General features: G+C 30.4%; 1 protein-coding gene across 1 annotated transcript in view; it reads right to left on the bottom strand.

The window, feature by feature from the left end:
• Positions 1-16060: 16060 nt before the first annotated feature.
• The window catches only part of LOC111060076 (opsin-3), a 7575-nt gene continuing 3562 nt past the window's right edge, over positions 16061-20073 (bottom strand). Inside the window, exons 3-5 of the mRNA XM_039431349.1 lie at positions 19526-19709; positions 17775-17992; positions 16061-16473 (exon numbers count right to left, since the gene is read on the bottom strand). Coding sequence (XP_039287283.1) covers positions 16266-16473; positions 17775-17992; positions 19526-19709 — 610 coding nt within the window. The 3' untranslated portion in view covers positions 16061-16265. The remainder of the gene's footprint in view (positions 16474-17774; positions 17993-19525; positions 19710-20073) is intronic.

The raw sequence follows: 20073 nt of genomic DNA, 5'->3' as shown, positions 1-20073 counted from the left end.
CTTTATATAAAAATTGCAATATCAATTGGAAGTAGAAATATTGCATTAGCATATAGGCTTCATCAAGTAATAGGTTGTAATATATTATAGAATCAGATTTTTGTGAAAATTGACGAGGTTTAATTTAATAGCATAATTTAATATTTTGTAGTACAATATCTTACACACACAAGCCCCAAGCCCTCAGTTTGTCAATGAGTGAGCACTTTCAAAAAACCAATAGTATTTTCTTTCTGTTCATAAAAGCAGTTAATTTATTTATTGGAAAGCTGAGTTCTACATTGAAAATCTGTAGCCTATTAGACACTAAATCTTCAAAATATATATTCAGACTTACGGTACTCTATTATATAAACTGAAGAAATTCTACACTCCCTTGTAGAATGATATAAGAGACAAAATAGATGAGGAGTATAGGATGAGAATGAATGGAAAATTATTGAAGAAATATAAAACAAAACAAATATTTCAGCCTGAATAAATTTTTGAATAACGTATTAAATAGTTACAATTGAAATCACAGATTCAAGTCTCGTTTCTGTATATCCCAAAAACTTGAGAGCCAACTGAAATAATATTATATCAACAGAACCATATTATGGAAACAAAATCAAAGGATACTACACTATTTTTCTTAAAATAAGACTCCTCATTAATGAAGGAATGGTCATAATAATTTATCAATTATAATATCAGATAATTCATGAAGTGAAAGCCTCATATGAATAGTTTTATTTAGTGCGGTCCACGTTATAATGGCAGTGTTTAATTAGCAATGGTATTGCTATCCTTGTCTATCATTCAACAAAGCGGATAGCGCTATATCTTTCTTGCTTTGCTCTGTTGCCAGATCGTCTTTTAACAATGTAGAATTAATAATTTATTAACAAAATATTTGATCCTAATTATGAAAATTCATTATGAAATTATTGGAGAATATAATTTATTGCTTAATGAAATATAATTGATTATTTTGAACGAGAATGAACCATTAATATTACATCAATAAACCTGTATCAGCTACCGTCAATTAAGGCACTGACATGACAGAGGATTGGCAAAGTTTTTCTCCTATCTTTCTCCACTGCCATTATAACGTGGACCTCAGTATAGGAGTGGATAAAGGTTCAGAATTATCAATAATCACACCATAATTTTGATAACAAGTGTTTTCATTTGCTATCCTGAAATCTAAAACTACCACTTTACATTTACAATCATAATAATTATCCCATAATAAAAATCATATTGTAATACACTTATTGATGGCAATATGCACACGTTTTACACATCAACACATATACATTTAGAAAACTATTACAAAACTAGCAAACTATACTGTTTGAAAATACAAAACATGCGACTTATAAAAGGAATAATATATTTTATTATAAGTGAATGGAGGTCTGAGTAAGTTGTCAGACTACCGAGCTTATTAAGGATATCAGATACTTTCTGTTATAGGCTGGTTTATAATTAAACTGTGATAACCCTCAAAGTTATCAGTGAGATTTTATTTTTAAGAGTTCCATCTTTGTAAATGTTTTTATCGTGTGACACTGAGATCTATTTATTTATTTCACAATGGAAGCAACACTTTACAATGAGACTTTGGGATAGGCCTACACTTACAATGGGATAAAACACTTTATAGTCTCTGGGATAATGTGTATGTAATTCATAGCTGGAGGCTCTCAATATTCTTAATCAACCGTTTTTATTCAACAGAGCTTAAATATAATAAATAATTATTGACATATCCATGAATGTGATCATGAAACAATAATTCCAATCCAATACTGATGTCAATGCTTTAAATGATTGCAATATATTCTCATTTTCAATAGGCCTACAGTAGTTTCCTGCTATTAAGTGTAGGTAATTGTTGAAAGCTTTTTAGTAGTTCTTCTTTGATAAGAAAAGAAGTTTTCACCAAAGAAAGAAAAATTACTGTTTCAATATATTTCTAACGAGGTTCAGGTTGCCCTCTATAAATAATATCTTATATATCTTATTTGCTATTCATTTATCATTCTTCATAGGTTGATAAACCTCTGTAGGTGCCTGAACTCTTAATTTTAGAGTGAACTTTGGATGTAATCTTCTAAAGCCGTGCCCACACTGAACAAATGTTTGACATTCATGCTCGGCAAACATGTTTGTTGAAGAGCTCAGGGACAAACATATTAAAAAGTTTGGAAAATCATTGTTTGTCAAACAAAAAATTACTGTTCTTCCAAACATTTTCAGGGTTAACAGCTGTAAAACATAAAACCTGTTCTTCCCACTTACAAATATTTTGTTTGGTGACGCATCCACACTGGCTACGGGCAAACATTGTTTGTCAAACATGATAAAATTTGCCCAAACTTTTTCAACAAACATGCTTTTCGACACGGCTTAAGAATATGAGAGCATTCAGTAAAAAACCTTTACCATATAACTCAGAAAGCGATATTATTCTTATTCACTTTCAAGATAGGTAGTAAATATAAAGACAAGTCCTTGTTTTCGGTTGTGATAGAATAAAAAGATACCTACTTTATATTATATTCTATTGTGTTTCAATACAAGTCCTAATATTTTCTCATGAGGATGATGCCCATAGGAATCCAAGATTTGTGCATCACTGATAGGAGGTATGATATTGGATTAATTCAACTGTTTCAAAATGGATTAAATTCTCATAGTTTTAGTTGGGTTACAAATTACCAGAAGGTCAATATCTTCAATCTGAATAATCTTATCAAGGTTAATGAATTAATTATTATTTTTAAACGAAAATCCAAATTAAATGCTGTAATTCACCCCAAAGACTTCTGCTACAACATTACAGCATTTAATTTGGATTTTCGTTTAATAATAATAATTCATTCATTCGCATTTGAATAATTGCAATATCCCAGTAATTTCCCTATCAAGGTTGCAAAAGATTACAAAATTTTCAACTTTATCTGTAATTTTCTTACACTAATTAAAGTTGAAAAGATCTGAGCCGAAATCCTTTAACCTTGATGTGTTCTTTTTATCTATGCAAGTTGTTCAAATGGATATAATTTTAATTATATAAATAATTTATTTGGTTTTGAAAGATGCTCCATTATTCTAGAATGAATAATATGTTCCAGATCAGGAAAGGACTACCAAGTTATATATATAATATTAATTTCTCATCAGTGCTGGAGCTATTCAATCAGACAAAGTTGAATTGGTTTAATATCTCTAGTTGCAAATTTGTCTCAACGTTTAGAAATTCAATCTGATATATTTTTCTGTGAATTTCATCTATTTTGAATTCTTGTCATAATATATTATTTAATTATTCATTTCTTACAATAATTTACTTTCATTGCATTGCGGTTTTCCAAGATCAAAAATAAGAAGCTTGCAATAGTATTTATTTAATGTTATTTTTGATTTCATTTTCATTCTCATTTTCTTTACGGTAGGCCTACTTAATTCATTTAATTTTTCATACTCCTCCAACAGAAAGTATCATTATATCCACATTAATTCAGTGTTTCAAAAGCACAGAAACAAATAACAAAGACTGTAACAATTATATATTATTATTCGTATTGAAATGGATATCACATTGTCTAAAACACATACATTTTATTAAGTTTTTGTCTCACTGAAGCCAGTGGTTTCTGATACTAAAACTCAGTTCTTTCACGACCTTGCATCAAGTATTTACAAACATTATCGATTCTATTTTATTAAAAATTACACATATACAAACAGATACAATCAATACATAAGCGTGGGAGCCAATTATATATATATTTGTAGATAAAACATTGCTTTACACATTAATCATTATTATTGAACAAATTAATAATACACATATATAATATTAGCATCATCAAATACGTGAGTAATTAATTTACTCTTAATAACAACAACATAGTTTTATTTTATTTATGATTTTTCTCGTTGATTATTTTTATAAAACACATAGATATCGCTTGCATTAACACCTATACATATATAATATTTTGTAACAAAACAACGACGCTTTCTTATAACAAAATTGCATAAAAATTTACAATTATTTTGAATAATAATTAACTAGTTAACATATACTACTGCGTTTAGAATAATCCTTGTAACTTATTGTAGTAGTTTCGATTTATTTTCTTTCGTTATTTTAGAAAATCTCCTTGATTTTGAATCAGTTTGATCAGTTGCAGCATTGCAACAAACCCCAGGGACAAGTTGCAGAACTTATCAGCTGTTTTCAAGGTTACTAAAACAGCTGATTCAATGCAACATGTTACAATGTGAATTTGTTGGGAAGAACACAGGCCTATGTTATCCAACAATGATGTTTTTATGGGCGACTTATGATATAAGAATGATGACGTTTTATGGAATGCTTTTATGAATGATATACAATTATCTAAAAAGGACAACACCACAAGAATAAAATTTACAACTATTTTATGAAACTATTTTTTTAAATATTTCATCCCAACATTGATACTGAACCACACTGTATAACACCAGAGATGAACGAAATATAGTTTTCGTTTCTCTATAATAACACATAGGATTGATAATAGCAACTACTCGCAATGATTTAACAATAATATTCAGAAGCTCATCATAGTAAAACTATTCCATTGATACTTTAAGAGCTCCATTCATCTACCTTCATTAATCCTACAACCCATACAGTGATTTTTTATTATTTGAAACATTAATTTGGATTATATCTATCAATCTTCATTGCAGATGACTTCTAAGAAGTCTACGTAATTGCGGATGATTCCCGCATAGCCTAAGGCTTGTACAGATGAAATAATGACACAAAATGTCAGGGCTGCTCAGGAATCGAACCCAAAAACAACTGGGGGATACTTTTCTTGATTGTTTTATTCTCATGTACACTCATCTGTCTCTATAATATAAGCTTCGTTTTATAACGGGGAGAATTGAATTGTGGTTGATAATGCCAAACTATATTGACAGTTTTAGTGATTGAAATTATTCTTGTCCACTTAAGTTTAAAAGGGAATTCAATTATCAATAATTATTATGCTTCAATTCTTACAGTTTTATTAGCATTGAACAATTTTTGGATTTTTTTTTCATTTGCATGTTTTATGAAAAAGAAATTGAATAAATTAATTTCAGTTTCAATATATATTATCTATTTTCATCAAGTTATAAAGACTCGTTAGATCTGATTTTGATATACCGGTTATCAAATAAGGTAGCTACCGTATTCAAATAAATTTGTGTTATAGGTTCCAACTTTTTTGACACCTATTTTTTTCAGTTGAAGCTCTAGTTGTATTGGGCTATAAGTTTTTCTCAAGATCATCATCTCTATAGTGAGGTCCACGTTATAATGGCAGTGGAAAAAGATAGGAAAACAACGTTGCCGATCCTCTGTCTTATCAATGCCTTCTATAGACGGTAGCTGATACAGGCTCATTGATGTAATATTAACGGTTCATTCTCGTCTAAAATAATCAATTATATTTTATTGAGCAAGAAATTCTATTTTTCAATAATTTTATAATGAATTTTTACGATTAAGATGAAATATTTTGTTGATTGATTATCAGTTTTACATTGGTAAAAGCCGATCTGCAACAGAGCAAAACGAGAAAGTGCTACCCGCTTTGTTGAATGATAGACAAGGATAGCAATACCATTGCTAATCAAACACTGCCATCATAACTTGGACCTCACTATATACCGGTAATCAAATATTCAAATAAATTTGTGTCATGGGTTTCAAATTTTTTGACACCTTTATTTGACTATTCTCTCAATTATTTTTCTAGTCGAATTTCAAGTTGTATTAGGCTACAAGCTTTTCTCAAGAGGCTCATCTCTAGGAAAAAGTGTTCAGAATAAACATTTTGAGTCCTGAATTCACCTGTTAGAGAACATTACCATTTTTCTGGTAGTTAATTCAATATTGACCACAGAATGATTCATGCGTTTTGAACACCAGAGTAAATAAAGAAATTCCAAATTTCACCCGAAAAATGTTGTGATTTTTCAAGTTTTAAACAGACACATTTAAATTTTCAAGTTTCAAACTCCGATACAAGCAGTTCTATACCATCCATTATTATGGTTATATTATAATAATTATGTAGAACATATTTTACAACACTAATAAATACTGATCGAAGCGTTAGGCCCTCACTTTTATGATCCATTTACATACAATAGGCCATATGGAAACATATGCCACATAAAGTAACATTTCAAACAACGATAAACAATGCATAACTTATAAAATATATCAGATATTATCTGTAAAGGTCACATTAATTCCCAGCTCTGATAAATTTAGGTGTGAAAAGTAGCAATTTTTAAATCGGTTGAATCACATTTTAAAAACAAATACACCATATATTTTGAAGGCTCCATGCAAACCTCACCATCTAACAAATTAATTAACAAAAGTAATAAACGAAGAATATTATCTAGAATCTAATTTGAATTCAAACAAGCTATTTACGAGGAAATATATTCAATCCATCGACAAAAATGAATAGGTAGTCAATAGAGAAAATAATTCTCAGTTAAATAACAGAAAAAAGCTAAAAAAATCATCCTTCCTTTCTTCTTTAATTCTCTATCCTTTTATTCTTATTTTTTGTTCTTATTATTCTTGTTTCTCCTACTCTTTTTTTTGTAGTTAATCCTATTTCCCCTCTTTTTTCTCATGTAGCCTACATCCTTCTACTTTTCCTCCTGTTTATCACTCAGCACTTTCTCTTTATCATTGTTCCTTCTTCTTCCTCTTCTTCTTCTTCTTCTTCTTTTTCTTCTTCTTCTTCTTCTTCTTCTTCTTCTTCTTCTTCTTCTTCTTCTTCTTTTTCTTCTTCTTCTTCTTCTTCTCTTCTTTTTTTGGCTCAAAAAAAAAAGAATATCATTAGGCTACACATAATCAAACTGGATAGAATTTAAAAATAATTAATCCATGAGATAATTCATTTATTAATTCAAGAAATTAATCATTCAAATTCAAGCACCCTTTATTCACATTTTAATCCTTCATTAAATAATCCTCTTTTATACGACATGGAATAGTAAGACGAAAATTCAAGAATAAGACTGCTTATATGAATTTATAAATATTGAATGAAAATGACTAAGAAATTGTCAAAAAACCACGGATTTATTGATACTGTACTTAGAAAGACCGGTTTCGATTATTACACCATTGTCAATCTCTGATAAACATGAGTTTATAGAGATTAGATGAGTTTATGAGAGATTGACAATGGTGTAATAACCGAAACCGGTCTTTCTAAGTATCAATAAATCTGTGGTTTTTTGACAATTTCTTAGTCTTTTTCATTCAATATGAATAATTACCACAATATCAACTTCTCAACTACACAAAAAGTGAATTTATAAATTTTATTAGAGACCTACTTGGATAGAGCTTTGTAAAAAGTTCATAATTTAACGTGAAACTTGGATTAACAAAGCATAAAATGTTCTGAAAGGATTCTAAAGTGTTTTATATATTCTTATTAATTATTGTCAATTATTTTTAGCTTTTTTCTTCTGGTTTTCCCTGACCATATTGACAATTATGAACATGTTACATCATTAATATATTTGACAACATGCAGGTAGCCTACAAATCTATATTTTGCATAGATTCTTAATTTACAGAGGATATGGTTATAGGCCTGTTTTGATTTATTAAAGATTCCATTAGGTCAAGTTTTTAGTTTGTCAAGTATTTAATTAGGCCCTTGTAGATTAAATGTGCCTATTCAATAGGACTTTCATATTTTCTAAGTTGCTGATATTGTGGTACTGTAGTCATCCATCTATAAAGGAAAAAAATCAGCTTATAAACGTACGGGATAGGAAATTCATGAATGACTCATCATCACGTCTGAACTACTGGACTGATTAACCTGAAATTTCTCATATAGGTTATTAATTTAACGAGGATGGTTATAGGCCTGTTTTAAATTATTCAAGATTCCATTAGGCCAAGTTTTCAGTTTGTCAAGTTTTAAATTAGACCCTTACGGAGCACTAGCTACCTACTAGTAGTAAATAGTCTATTCAGATTTTTATAGAACTGGGAATTATGTCAACCCTTGTTGATAAGTAGATACTAAACAACTTACGGAATATTCAGTTTTGTTGGGTTTATATTTTAGAAATATTTTGGAATTCTCTTTTTATATACCTACACATTTCAAATCATACATTTATAGCTTGCATACATTACAACAGGGAGAGATTTTGAGAAACATATATATTATTGATAGATATTAACTTACAAATATTCCCTCTACAATCATACATATAGTTTTCATGATTGGTTTTCTTTTACATAGGTACATAATAGTTATTGTGGATATAAATTGAGAAAAAACGGTTTACAAACATTTTTTACCCTGACATAAAATTAAACCACTTGTAAAAATACGGTACACCAATATTTTTAACAACAAGATTTGACTTGGAACATGCATACTGCCATAGAATACTCTAGAAACACTCTAAAATATTCTAGAACAATCTAGAAACACTCTAGAATACTCTAGAACACTCTAGAACACTCTAGAATACTCTAGAACACTCCAGAATACTCTAGAAACACTCTAGAACACTCTAGAATACATTCTAAAAACCACCAAACAAGCTTAGGCCTCTCACTAATATACGTTACAACACAACGAGTATCTTCTCTATCTAAATACTATTCAACAATCGGCCATAAAAATATAGTTATATTTCATACAATGCTTATAGGTCTATTGATGAATGAATACAGTAATAATCTCTCAGTGCATTGCATTGATATCAATTTAATCAGATAGATTAAATATTTTCTGCAATATCAACATTCATAATAATTAACTGTACTTATTAAGTTCTTGAATCATTTGATGGGAACAATGTATTACAAATATACTACCATACACACATATAGATAGAATGGTGAACTATTTATTTTGATACAAATATAATATGGATTTCAATATTCTCACTACTTTCCATTGTGAAATGCATCTAGGAAAACATTCAAAGCTTGAATGGTTATATTCATATTCTAATCATTTTTAACATCAATAATTTTTATTAAATTTTGTTCTTCATATCTCCATAGCATCCATAAAATCGTACTGTACGGTATTCCTTTTCTTAGGAAAACGTTCTTTCTAAGGAACTAGAATTACGTACCTTCAGAGGTAACCTACTAGAACCTGCAAATTTCTCTACAATCAGAGCTTCAAAACTGAGAAATTGAAGAACACGTCGATTATTATAAAGAATAATAATTTCTGGTTTGTAATAGACAGATATGAGGATTTGGAGAATTGAAATCAAAAGATATGAATTTCGTTTGGATAAATGAAGTTTTGAGTCACAAAATCGTAGTGGATGATTGGCATTTGAATTTAGGTAATGTAAATCGTTAGAACAGTTTCTTGAGAAAAATTAAAAAGTTTTCTAACATGGATGTCTTTTTTTTAATGATTTTCACTCTTATTGGGGACCTTAAGGATAGTTTTCATCATGTAAGATGTAGCATTATCGAATTATTTTGCAATATTGTTCAAACTCAGAAATATATGAAGCTCTCCTAGATAATATTGGGGTTATTTGAAACGATTGAGCGCCAAATTTATGTTTTACATAATTTGCACGAATGAAATTATCTAATTTCGTAAACATACCAATCCAATTTGAGATGATTTTCTCAACATATATGGTGAATGAACATATTTGATATGAAATTTAACTTTGATCACATCTTAGGCCCGGTCGCAGAAAAGCCGGTTAAATTTAAACCGTGATAAACTTCACTAGAACCAATCAGAGAAGGCGTTATTGAAAAGACGGTTTCTCTGATTGGTTCTCGTGGAATTAATCACGGTTGAAATTTAACCGGCAATTATTCAATCAAATTAATACTCTACTCATTCAAGTAGTTAAATTTCAACCGTGATTAACTTCACGAGAACCAATCAGAGAAGGCGTTATGGAAAAGACGGCTTCTCTGAATGGTTCTTGTGGAGTTAATCACGGTTAAAATTAAACCTGCTTTTGTGCGACCGGCACTTATTCAATCAAATACTGTACTCATTCAAGTAGGCTGAACTGTATTATTAAGGGCTACAAGAAACTAATAAAGTACTGTACGGAAATTGTTTTTAGGTTAGTGAATTAACTTGGTTATATAAATTAATGTTTCATGTTTTTGTTCAATTTGAATTACATAGATGATATACGAGTACTTCTCCGTCAAATGTGAATTTTGTAACTGTTCATGTAAAATAAGGATTTCATTCAATCAAATACCTATAGTTTTAGATACAATGTTATTTGTTAGCTGAAATTAAAAATTCTCCAACAATCTTGTGTCATAATTTCTGAATTATCAAAGATTTCCCAGTTTTTCAGTTCTCAGCAATCTCATAGGCTATAATATAATTTGAATTCTAGAACCTTATATCGTAGAGGCTATCTGATAATTCCGGTGGATTCAATGTTTTATAGGCCTATTATAATTGACCTAAACCTTTCAATAAAATCGAGACCTTTCCTATTTTTTTATTTTAGTTCAAGGAAAATGCAGGATACTCAATTTCTTCTAGAAAAGGGACTACTCACATGAAACAATACTAGTTAAGTGTATTAAATATCTGAGACAAAATCTTGTACAATATTAACATCCAAATTACATATATATTTAGTAATAATTATCAACAATTTATTCTCTGTAAATATATATTATTCAACAAGTTTTCAATCACCTGAGGGAAAGAATGTATTTTGAAATCAATGTATTCATTTAGCTCGTTTAAAGTTCAGTTATTTGTCATGGGTACTGTTATCAAATGTCCTGATTAGGAATATTGGGATTAATTTAGGATGTGTTGAAGTTTCTAGGCTATAAAATTCGCTTGAATTATTCTATTTTCAATCAGAGGAATGAAAATATTTTCTTTTTTAGAGTTTCTAATAATTGATTTCCAGATTTTGTCTTTTATTTATTTCCAGATTTTACTGTTTCTCACAATATCCAACGGTTATTATGCTGCTGTATTAGAGAGATCATTAATTAAAGTTTTTCCTGTTTTTATTTGTTCCAAAAAAGTTGAAATTGTTTGATACTGAATGAAAAAGACTAAGAGATTGTTAAAGACCACAGATTTATTGATACTTAGAATGACCGGTTTCGGTTATTACACCATTGTCAATCTCTGAGTTTGGACAATGGTGTGATAACCGAAACCGGTCTTTCTAAGTATCAATATAAATCTGTGGTTTTTGACCATTTCTTAGTCTTTTTCATTCAGTATGAATAATTACCACAATATCAACTTCTCAACTACACAAAAAATTGTTTGATACCTTCACATTATAATTATTTAATTATGGAATATCTTCTCCAAATAATTATCCATGTTTCACCCCACTGATTAGACCGAGAATAATTGTCGCACTTCAAGAAATTTTTCACAAATTCTATAAAATTATAATGATATAATTGTTATCCAGAAACATATAAAAATGTACGATTACGATCCTTTTGTCATGGATTCCTATGATACATTTCTACATTTCTTGAAAATCTGGACTGACACTTCAACATGATATCAAAATATATATAGTCATCAGTTTTTATACAATTTATCAAGCTCAAACAATTCTTATTACAATTTTTCTTATTTTTGGATCTGAAACTTATAGAAAAAATCGTTTCAAATATAAAGTCTAACTCTATAATATATAAAATAAACGAGAACAATATTGATTGTCTTAATAAAAGCATGATATTAAATACGACTAGTAAAAGCTAAGAGGCTAGGTGTCATGGGTACAACGAATTGAGCGATGATTTTTTTGATGTTAAGGCGATTTTTCATTAAATGTGATCATAATTTTAGTTTTGTTTAATATATAAACTGGTGTTTTACTTCACTTCAGCACAAATTTCTGTTAAAATTTACATTCTATGCGATGTTTCTTTGAAAATTTTATCTGTTTCATTCATCTGCTTGACGAAATTCGACACTAGAAAATGTTTTTCTCACTTTGTTCGATATTTTTCGTAAACTTAGACACTGGATCGACACTCGATTTCTCTTAGAAAGCTCATTTTTGAAGATTGTCACTCGAAAATTTTGTCAATATTCCACTTTAAAAACAGATCTCTCAATCAAAGACAAACAATTTTACACAATGTGACATGAAACCTCACTTTTATGATTCTCTATACACATTAAATTGAGAACAAAATATGCGATGAAAACTATCACTATATATCTAGTAAACATATAGATTTAGAACACACCTTAGTTGTGATTGGAAAATACAAACTTCTATTAAAATATCACAATAATTATAAAATATATAGAGATTTATTTAACCCTACAGAGACACACTTACTTTATGCTAACACAGTAGACACACTGGGGTGTTTAACACCCCAATTTAATTTTGCTTGTTTCTTTGAAAAATATAGAGAAAAAAGTACTTAGCCCATACTTTATCATTTCTCAATCATTTTTGTTCCAAGTGCATACAGAAATCGAAAGTAAAGCACTGCTTATCAATATTTATACTAATTTTAGAAGTACCTATGTTCCGCCTGAGTGTTGGAGCTCCTAATCTGGTTTGAAGGAATGGCTTGATCATTGCCAATGGAAACTTCATCAAAAACTCACGTCTCTTCATTTCATTGTTTTGAACTTCAAGTTGTAGAGAATCATAGAATTTATTCCAATCTGATCCATCATCCCATACCACATTCGTAGTGGTCAATGCAAGTAAGTCTTTGTGAAAAAGTATTTGATAAAAGTCCTACGTGAAAGACACTCTGGGGTGTTAGACATCCCAAACGAAGAACAAGATGAGCTGGTGACCTTGTAGAATGCTATTACTGACTGGAAGTGGTAGAGAGCAGTTGACAATGCTTCAAACCTAATTTAGACTGGGCACAAATTCCCATCTGTTTGATATTGTCAACTGCAGAACAGAAAAAAAATCCCTGGGGTGTTAAACACCCCAGTGTGTCTCTTTAGGGTTAAGAATAAGTAGGTCTACTGCAGATTGAATACATAAATTATTCAAGTAGGCTCTTTACTCTTTACTTCTGGTTTGAGAAAATTGTTTCACTCAACATATCTACATACCTTATCCTTGGAAAAGGTAGTATTCATGCAAGAAAATATGGAGGAGTCCCAGAGAATATATCTATCTAATAATGATTAATGGAAAATATTAAATTGAAAAACTCCTATTTTAAAAACTCATTACCATATATTATTTTTAACATCCATGAATTACAAATTTTACTAAACACATAGAGATTTTTTATAAATTTATGACACTTACATGCAATCTTATATTCTACATAAATGCTCTTTCAAGGCTTTCTCAATGAAATATACAACATCGAACTATTTACAAATTTGTACTATACGATTTAAGCTGAGTTTCATGTCACAATGTGTTCAAAGTTTTCTTTACTTTTTCGTTGTGACATGTTGAATTACCACTGTTAAGTATCAGAATAGAATAAACTACTATAGTGAGGACCACGTTATAATTGCAGTGGAGAAAGATAGGAGAACAACGTTGCTGATCCTCTGTCTTGTCAATGCCTTCTATAGACGGTAGCTGATACAGGTTTATTGATGTAATATTAATTGTTCTTTCTCGTTTAAAATAATCAATTATATTTTATTAAGCAAGACATTATATTTTTTAATAATTTGATAATGATTTTTCATAATTTATGAATGGAGTCTCCACTCCACCTATTCAAATATTTTCAATCAATACAGTCTATTTTGAATTTCCCGTCTCTTTTTATCCAAACCAGAATTTTCAGTAAGCTTGCTACAGTATTTGTTTTCTGATCGCAACTTATTATGATATTGTTAACAATAACTTTTTCAAGCTCTTGATTTTGTAAAATTACGCAAACTTTTTTCAATTAATGGTGATTAGAGTGTGTTTATTTTTGTGTTTTATCTAGTTTTTCAACCGTCGAAATTCAAAATTTTTAGTTTTTAATATTTTTAGGTGGAAATGGATTAAATTTCAGAAGAGTGAAATCAAAACTCTATTCCGAACTTTCAAAATGTAATCTAAATTTGTGAGAGAAATAGTACAAGGAGTATCCTCAGTTTTTCTCTCCCGGTCAGTCATCTCTTGTGAAAATAATAAATGAATGACTGAATAAATTAAAAATGATTTGAATAGTGAAAAGAGAGCTGTAGCCATTTTAATAATAATTCAATCAACAACAGTTTGTAAAGCTGTGTTTACACCAAAGTTATTAACAAAATGTTAATAACTCAATCCTTATAGATTCTATTAGATTGAACGGAACTTGACAAACACATATGTTCATCATGTGTATGATAAGTTATGTTCAATCTAATAGAATCTATGAGGACGGAAAAATAAACATTTTGTTAATAGCTTTGGTTTCAACGCTGCTTTAATTGGAGAGTGAAGAAGATGTTTTCAGCATTAGGTATAATTATTTTTTAAATAACATTTCTTCTTTTCATTCAATTGGATGATCGACAGGGAAAATCTTTCCAGCTATAAAAATATTCTGTTGAAATATTTGCAGTTGCAAGAGTCTACAGAAAATTGTACAGCATCAAAGGAATTTTGTTAAATTAATATTTCTACAATAATGATTCTTCTCAGCTTAAACTTCGATTGGTAGAATATTTCCTACAACTTTTAACGTTGAATAATAATTATTATAATTCCATCTGTAGATTATGATAAAATATTACAGGACTGAAAATGTTGTCAAGTGCAGAACTGCAAGACTAAAGCTGCGATTACACCAAAGTTATTAAAAAAATGTTAATAATTTAATCCTTATAGATTCTATTAGATTGAACATAACTTATCATACACATGATGAACATATGTGTTTGTCAAGTTCCGTTCAATCTAATAGAATCTATAAGGATTAAGTTATTAACATTTTGTTAATAATTTTGGTATAATCGCAGCTTTAAACTATTTTGGATTATGTTGTGTAACCTTATCTAAATTTGGAGAGGAATAGCACAAGGTTACCTTATTTTCCTCTCTCTATCATTTCGATGATGTACTTATTGTATGAATAAAGAATAAACGTTTTCAACGTTTTTTCTATCAAAATTCCTCAATTTTATTTATTCTATTCTATTTATTAATTCATTTAGAATTACACAACTTACAGAAAAGTACCACAGGCTTACGCCCAAAACGGTTCCAATTCTAATTTATACAACAGTTCAAATTTAATTTGAATTGAAAACTGTATAGTTGAAGTTTCACTCAAACGGGGAGAAAGACTAAATTCAAATACAACCTGTCAAATACAGTCAACTTGTTTCAATAGAAACATAACGTTTCGTGTAAATTTTGTAAAATATACCATTAATCACTGTAATTACAATTTTCCCGTTGCTGGTATTTGATATATCAAGCTCTACCATTTTGTCTGATCTTTCACAGTGATGATTCAACATACCGTAGTTACTATAGTGAGGTCCACGTTATAATGGTAGTGGAAAAAGATAGGCGAACAACGTTGCCGAACCTCTGTCTTGTTAATGACTTCTATAAACGGTAGCCGATACAGGTTTATTGATGTAATATTAACTGTTCATTCTCGTTTAAAATAATCAATCATATTCTATTAAGAAAGAAGAATTATATTTTTTAATAATTCCATAATTAAGATGAAATGTTTTGTTGATTAATTATCAAGTCTACATTGTTGAAAGATGATCTGGCAACAGAGCAATGCGAGAGATTGATTGATTGAGTACTTTATCTATGTAGATTACAATAATACTGGTTTATCACTTATATACAATAGCTTACAATACAGCAAAATTATAGATGAATTTACAAAATATAAATTAAGAAAATAATTATTGAGCTGTATATGATATGAAAAAAAAATTGTAATAACTATAGATAGAATTGTTTGCATCTACATAAATTGGCGGAGCTTTGAACATATCAATGTCCATTCTTCAGAAAGAATATTCGAAGTATCCTTCCCACCAACTCTCTACCAAAACGTTAATTTCATTAATTCAGAGAGAGAAAGATAGTGCTATCCGCTTTGTTGACTGATAGACAAGGATAGCAACACCATTGCTAATCAAACACTGCCATTATAACGTGGGCCTCACTTTACAATATTAGTGACTTTTTGACGTTGTTTTCGATGACATCTGTTCAATTTGATTTGATTAATTTGAATATTGATTCGATACCTAATCGTCGGCATCCATTCCAATGAGCTGCATCTGCAGCAGTCGACTCTTGGAGGATCGACAGCAGAGTGATAGACAGAGACAGCGCAACATGAGGCGGAACTGTGGACTGAGGCAGACAAGGATGACGAGTTTCAGTGTCGAGTTGAAGATGCCCAACCAGAACACGGCGAAATGCAGGTGGGCGAGGTTGATGCGGTGACCTGACCTGAAATTCAGAAAAATATGTTCCATTGAATTTGATTTTTCTTTAAACACGTTATGAAGTCAGTGGCAACAGAGTGCAAAACAAAATATTGAAACCAAATACTTTAAAGATGCATACCTCTTTAAGGTCACTTTATGCTTTTAGAAAAAACGACTAGCAGTCAATTATTTTACAATAAATGAATTAATAATAAGCAGTTCGTGATGGAAAACAACATTGAAGAAGGTCTTCGATTGGAACTATAGATCTTATAGAAATAGACACGGCTTCTCCAGACATCTGTGTAATCCACTTGTCAGCTGATTGATTATGAATAATTCTATAGTCTGATTAATCCTATCTCCTGAGTAGAGGATATATATATATTGTGATATCGGAGTATGGAAGAATTCCTTTTCTTTTCATATTATCTTAAAAATGCAAAATTTAAAAATTCCTTGTGTAAACATCGACGCGCAGTTGAAAAAGGAATATTCCTGCCATCGAATCCTATCAACGTGTTTGGCCATGATTGCGTTACATACATACATTCATACAAATCCGAGTTAAAACATAGACCTCACTACGTTCGGTCAATTATTTTTACAAAGTAGATTTTTAAAATTAGATGCTTCAAAACCAAACATAGAGGAAATATTTCATATTATTATCACTAAAATTAATAGGGAATTTACATAATTAAAGATATAATATGTGAAAATCCGAGTTGAAACATAGACCTCACTACGTTCGGTCAATTATTTTTACAAAGTTGTAGATTTTTAAAATTAGATGCTTTAAAACCTAACGTAGAAGAGATATTTCAAACTATTATAACTAAAATAGGAAATATTTACATAATAAATGAATAATATGTAGTTATTAACAAAAAAACTTGTTTGTTTCCTGGCAAAGAAATATTATTAATTAATTTATTTAAAATATGGAGTATTTTTTGAGCAATTTCTCACTCGACTCAGTAGTTCAGTCACTATACTTCCATAAACAAAGCCGTAGTGCATTCTGGTGACGTCATCACAGGTAGGGCTCCTACACCAATAAAAAGGTGTTGTCTCTTTTCTGTATAGGGCTACTTGTAATATAAATATAAAGAAAATAAAAATCTCAGTACTCTTTTTTTGAAATAAATATTTTAAAAAAGGGTACTGAGATTTTTATTTTCTTTATATTAAAAAATGTGTTGATTTCAGCTGATCTATATCAGCTAGTGCTTTGATTGGTGTAGGAGCCCTACCTGTGCTGACGTCACACGAATGCACTACGGCTTTGCTTTCGGAGGTAGTGGTTCAGTTTTGACTTACCAGTGTTCGTAGAGCCTGAGTAGGATGAAGGGTAGCCAGGCCAACCAGAAGGTGAAGACTAGCACGAATGACATGACATGGCTGGGGTTGGCCAGGTTCTCAGACAGAGCAGTCGCGTACTCCTTGTCATGAATGGGTGCGCCCTGGCGCAGTTTACGCATCATGCCGAAGATGTAGCCGTAAGTGTACACTATCGTTATAAGGCTGGGACCTAGCACCTGCAAATCAAAACAAAATTAATTGATAGATCGGTTTATGGTGATATTCCATTGCTGAAATCCCACTTCATTCAATGGAGAGAACAGGTAAATTGCCAAAGATGTAGCCCAAGTGTATACTATCGTCGTTATTGGGTTGGGACCTAGAACCTGTTGATCAAAACAAAATCAATCAATAAATTATTTGATAGGTGAATAAAACTCATTCATAATTCTGTCTGAACAGAATCAATTACAAATTTGGTGGGCCAACAAAATGCATTCATAATTCTGTCTATGATACGCCCCTTGCCAAAATAGCATAAATATAAATTCATAGAGACAAAATACGTTTATAGTGAGTTCGTAGTCTATAGATTCATCGAAAGGAGAGCAGATGGAAATTATACTGAGATATGCATTTATTCAAATGATAATGGACTAATTCTTCAATGCTGTTTTCATCACGAACTGCTTATTATTAAATCACTTTTTTCTACTAGAAAGAGTGACATTTATTCATTCATTTATTGGAAAAAATCTGACTGCTATAGTGTGGTCCATGTTATAATGGCAGTGGATGAAGATAGAAGAATAGCGATGCCGATTCTCTGCATTAATTAATTATAATTCTACACTGTCAAAAACATAATTGTCATCGTTGTGGACCTAGAAAAGGATAGTACCACCGGCTTTGTCGAATGATAGACAATGATAGCAAAACCAAAGTTGATCAAATACTGTCATTATAACGTGGACCTCACTATAGTAGTTTTTTTAATATCAAAAAATGATGTAATGAATTAATATTAAATATCAAACGAAAATCCAAATTAAATGCTGTGAATTCTGCTACTGCAAATATTGGCAACAGGGTAAAGGAGAACAATTATTGTGATTATTCAGATTTGATACGAAACTTCCAAACTTTCAATGAATCCTAGAAACCAAGTATCTTCTTATAATATTTTTTCTCTATGGTATCGCCTTGAAATGATACAGTATCACCATAAATTATACAGTATCACTAAAAAATTATACAATATCACCACAAAATGATAGAGTATCAAACACATGATACAGTATCGTCTCAAATTGATACACAACACCATAATTTGATACGATACTTTCAAACTTCAAATGAATTCTTCAAACCATGGGATATCTTCTTATGCTATCTTTTCTATATGTATCACCATAAATGATACAGTATCACCATCAAATGATACAGTATCACCATACTATGATACAGTATCATCTCAACTTGATAAAATATCATGTAAACTTGATACACAACACCATAATTTGATACAAAACTTCCAAACTTTGAATGAATTCTGCAAACCATGGGATATATTCTTTATAGTATATTATCTTTCCTCCATGGTATCACCATAAATGATACAGTATCACAACACATGATACGGCATCATCTCAACTTGATACACAACACCATAATTTGATACAAAACTTTCAAACTTTCAATGAATTTTACAAACGATGGGCTATCTTCTAATGCTATGTTTTATGTTATGTTACGTTATGTTATGTTACCAGTATAGCGAGTGTGGTAGCATAAGCAGCCATGTCTTGCCAGTCGAGCATACAGACTAGAGCGTCATGATCGAATTTGGGCTGATTGAATCCGAGCAGAGGGGGACAACACATCATGGCTGCCGATATCCACGTGAACGCCATCCAGCACTGGCAACGTGTCTTCGTCTGAACTGTCTCGTATCTGGAAAGGCAAATCAAATTATTTCAGTAGAAAAAAAACTCAAAAAATCTGGTGTGGCGCACTCACACAACTTTCCTTGCCGTTATGAAAATTTATCACCTGACGCTAGTGTTCCCGCGCATCTCAAGTCTACTATTCAAAGATCTAAGCCAGCTGGTGACAGGACTATAACGCTGGAGATACACGAGGTCTGCTATCTCTTCATAGTGAATGATTTAATAGAATCAACAGTTGCCAACAGTTTGCAATTGAAATAATAACATTTTCTCGAATTTCGAGCTTATTTAAAATTTTAGGTGAAAATGTTACAGAACATTAAATGTAGAGATTTTCATGCTCAATATTTTCCATTTGGATTTTTTTG

Source organism: Nilaparvata lugens, chromosome 6 (assembly GCF_014356525.2).
Source record: "Nilaparvata lugens isolate BPH chromosome 6, ASM1435652v1, whole genome shotgun sequence".
In the NCBI taxonomy this organism is placed as follows: domain Eukaryota; kingdom Metazoa; phylum Arthropoda; class Insecta; order Hemiptera; family Delphacidae; genus Nilaparvata; species Nilaparvata lugens.
Note: the sequence above shows the minus strand (reverse complement) of the source record. Positions and strands in the feature narration are given on the sequence as shown.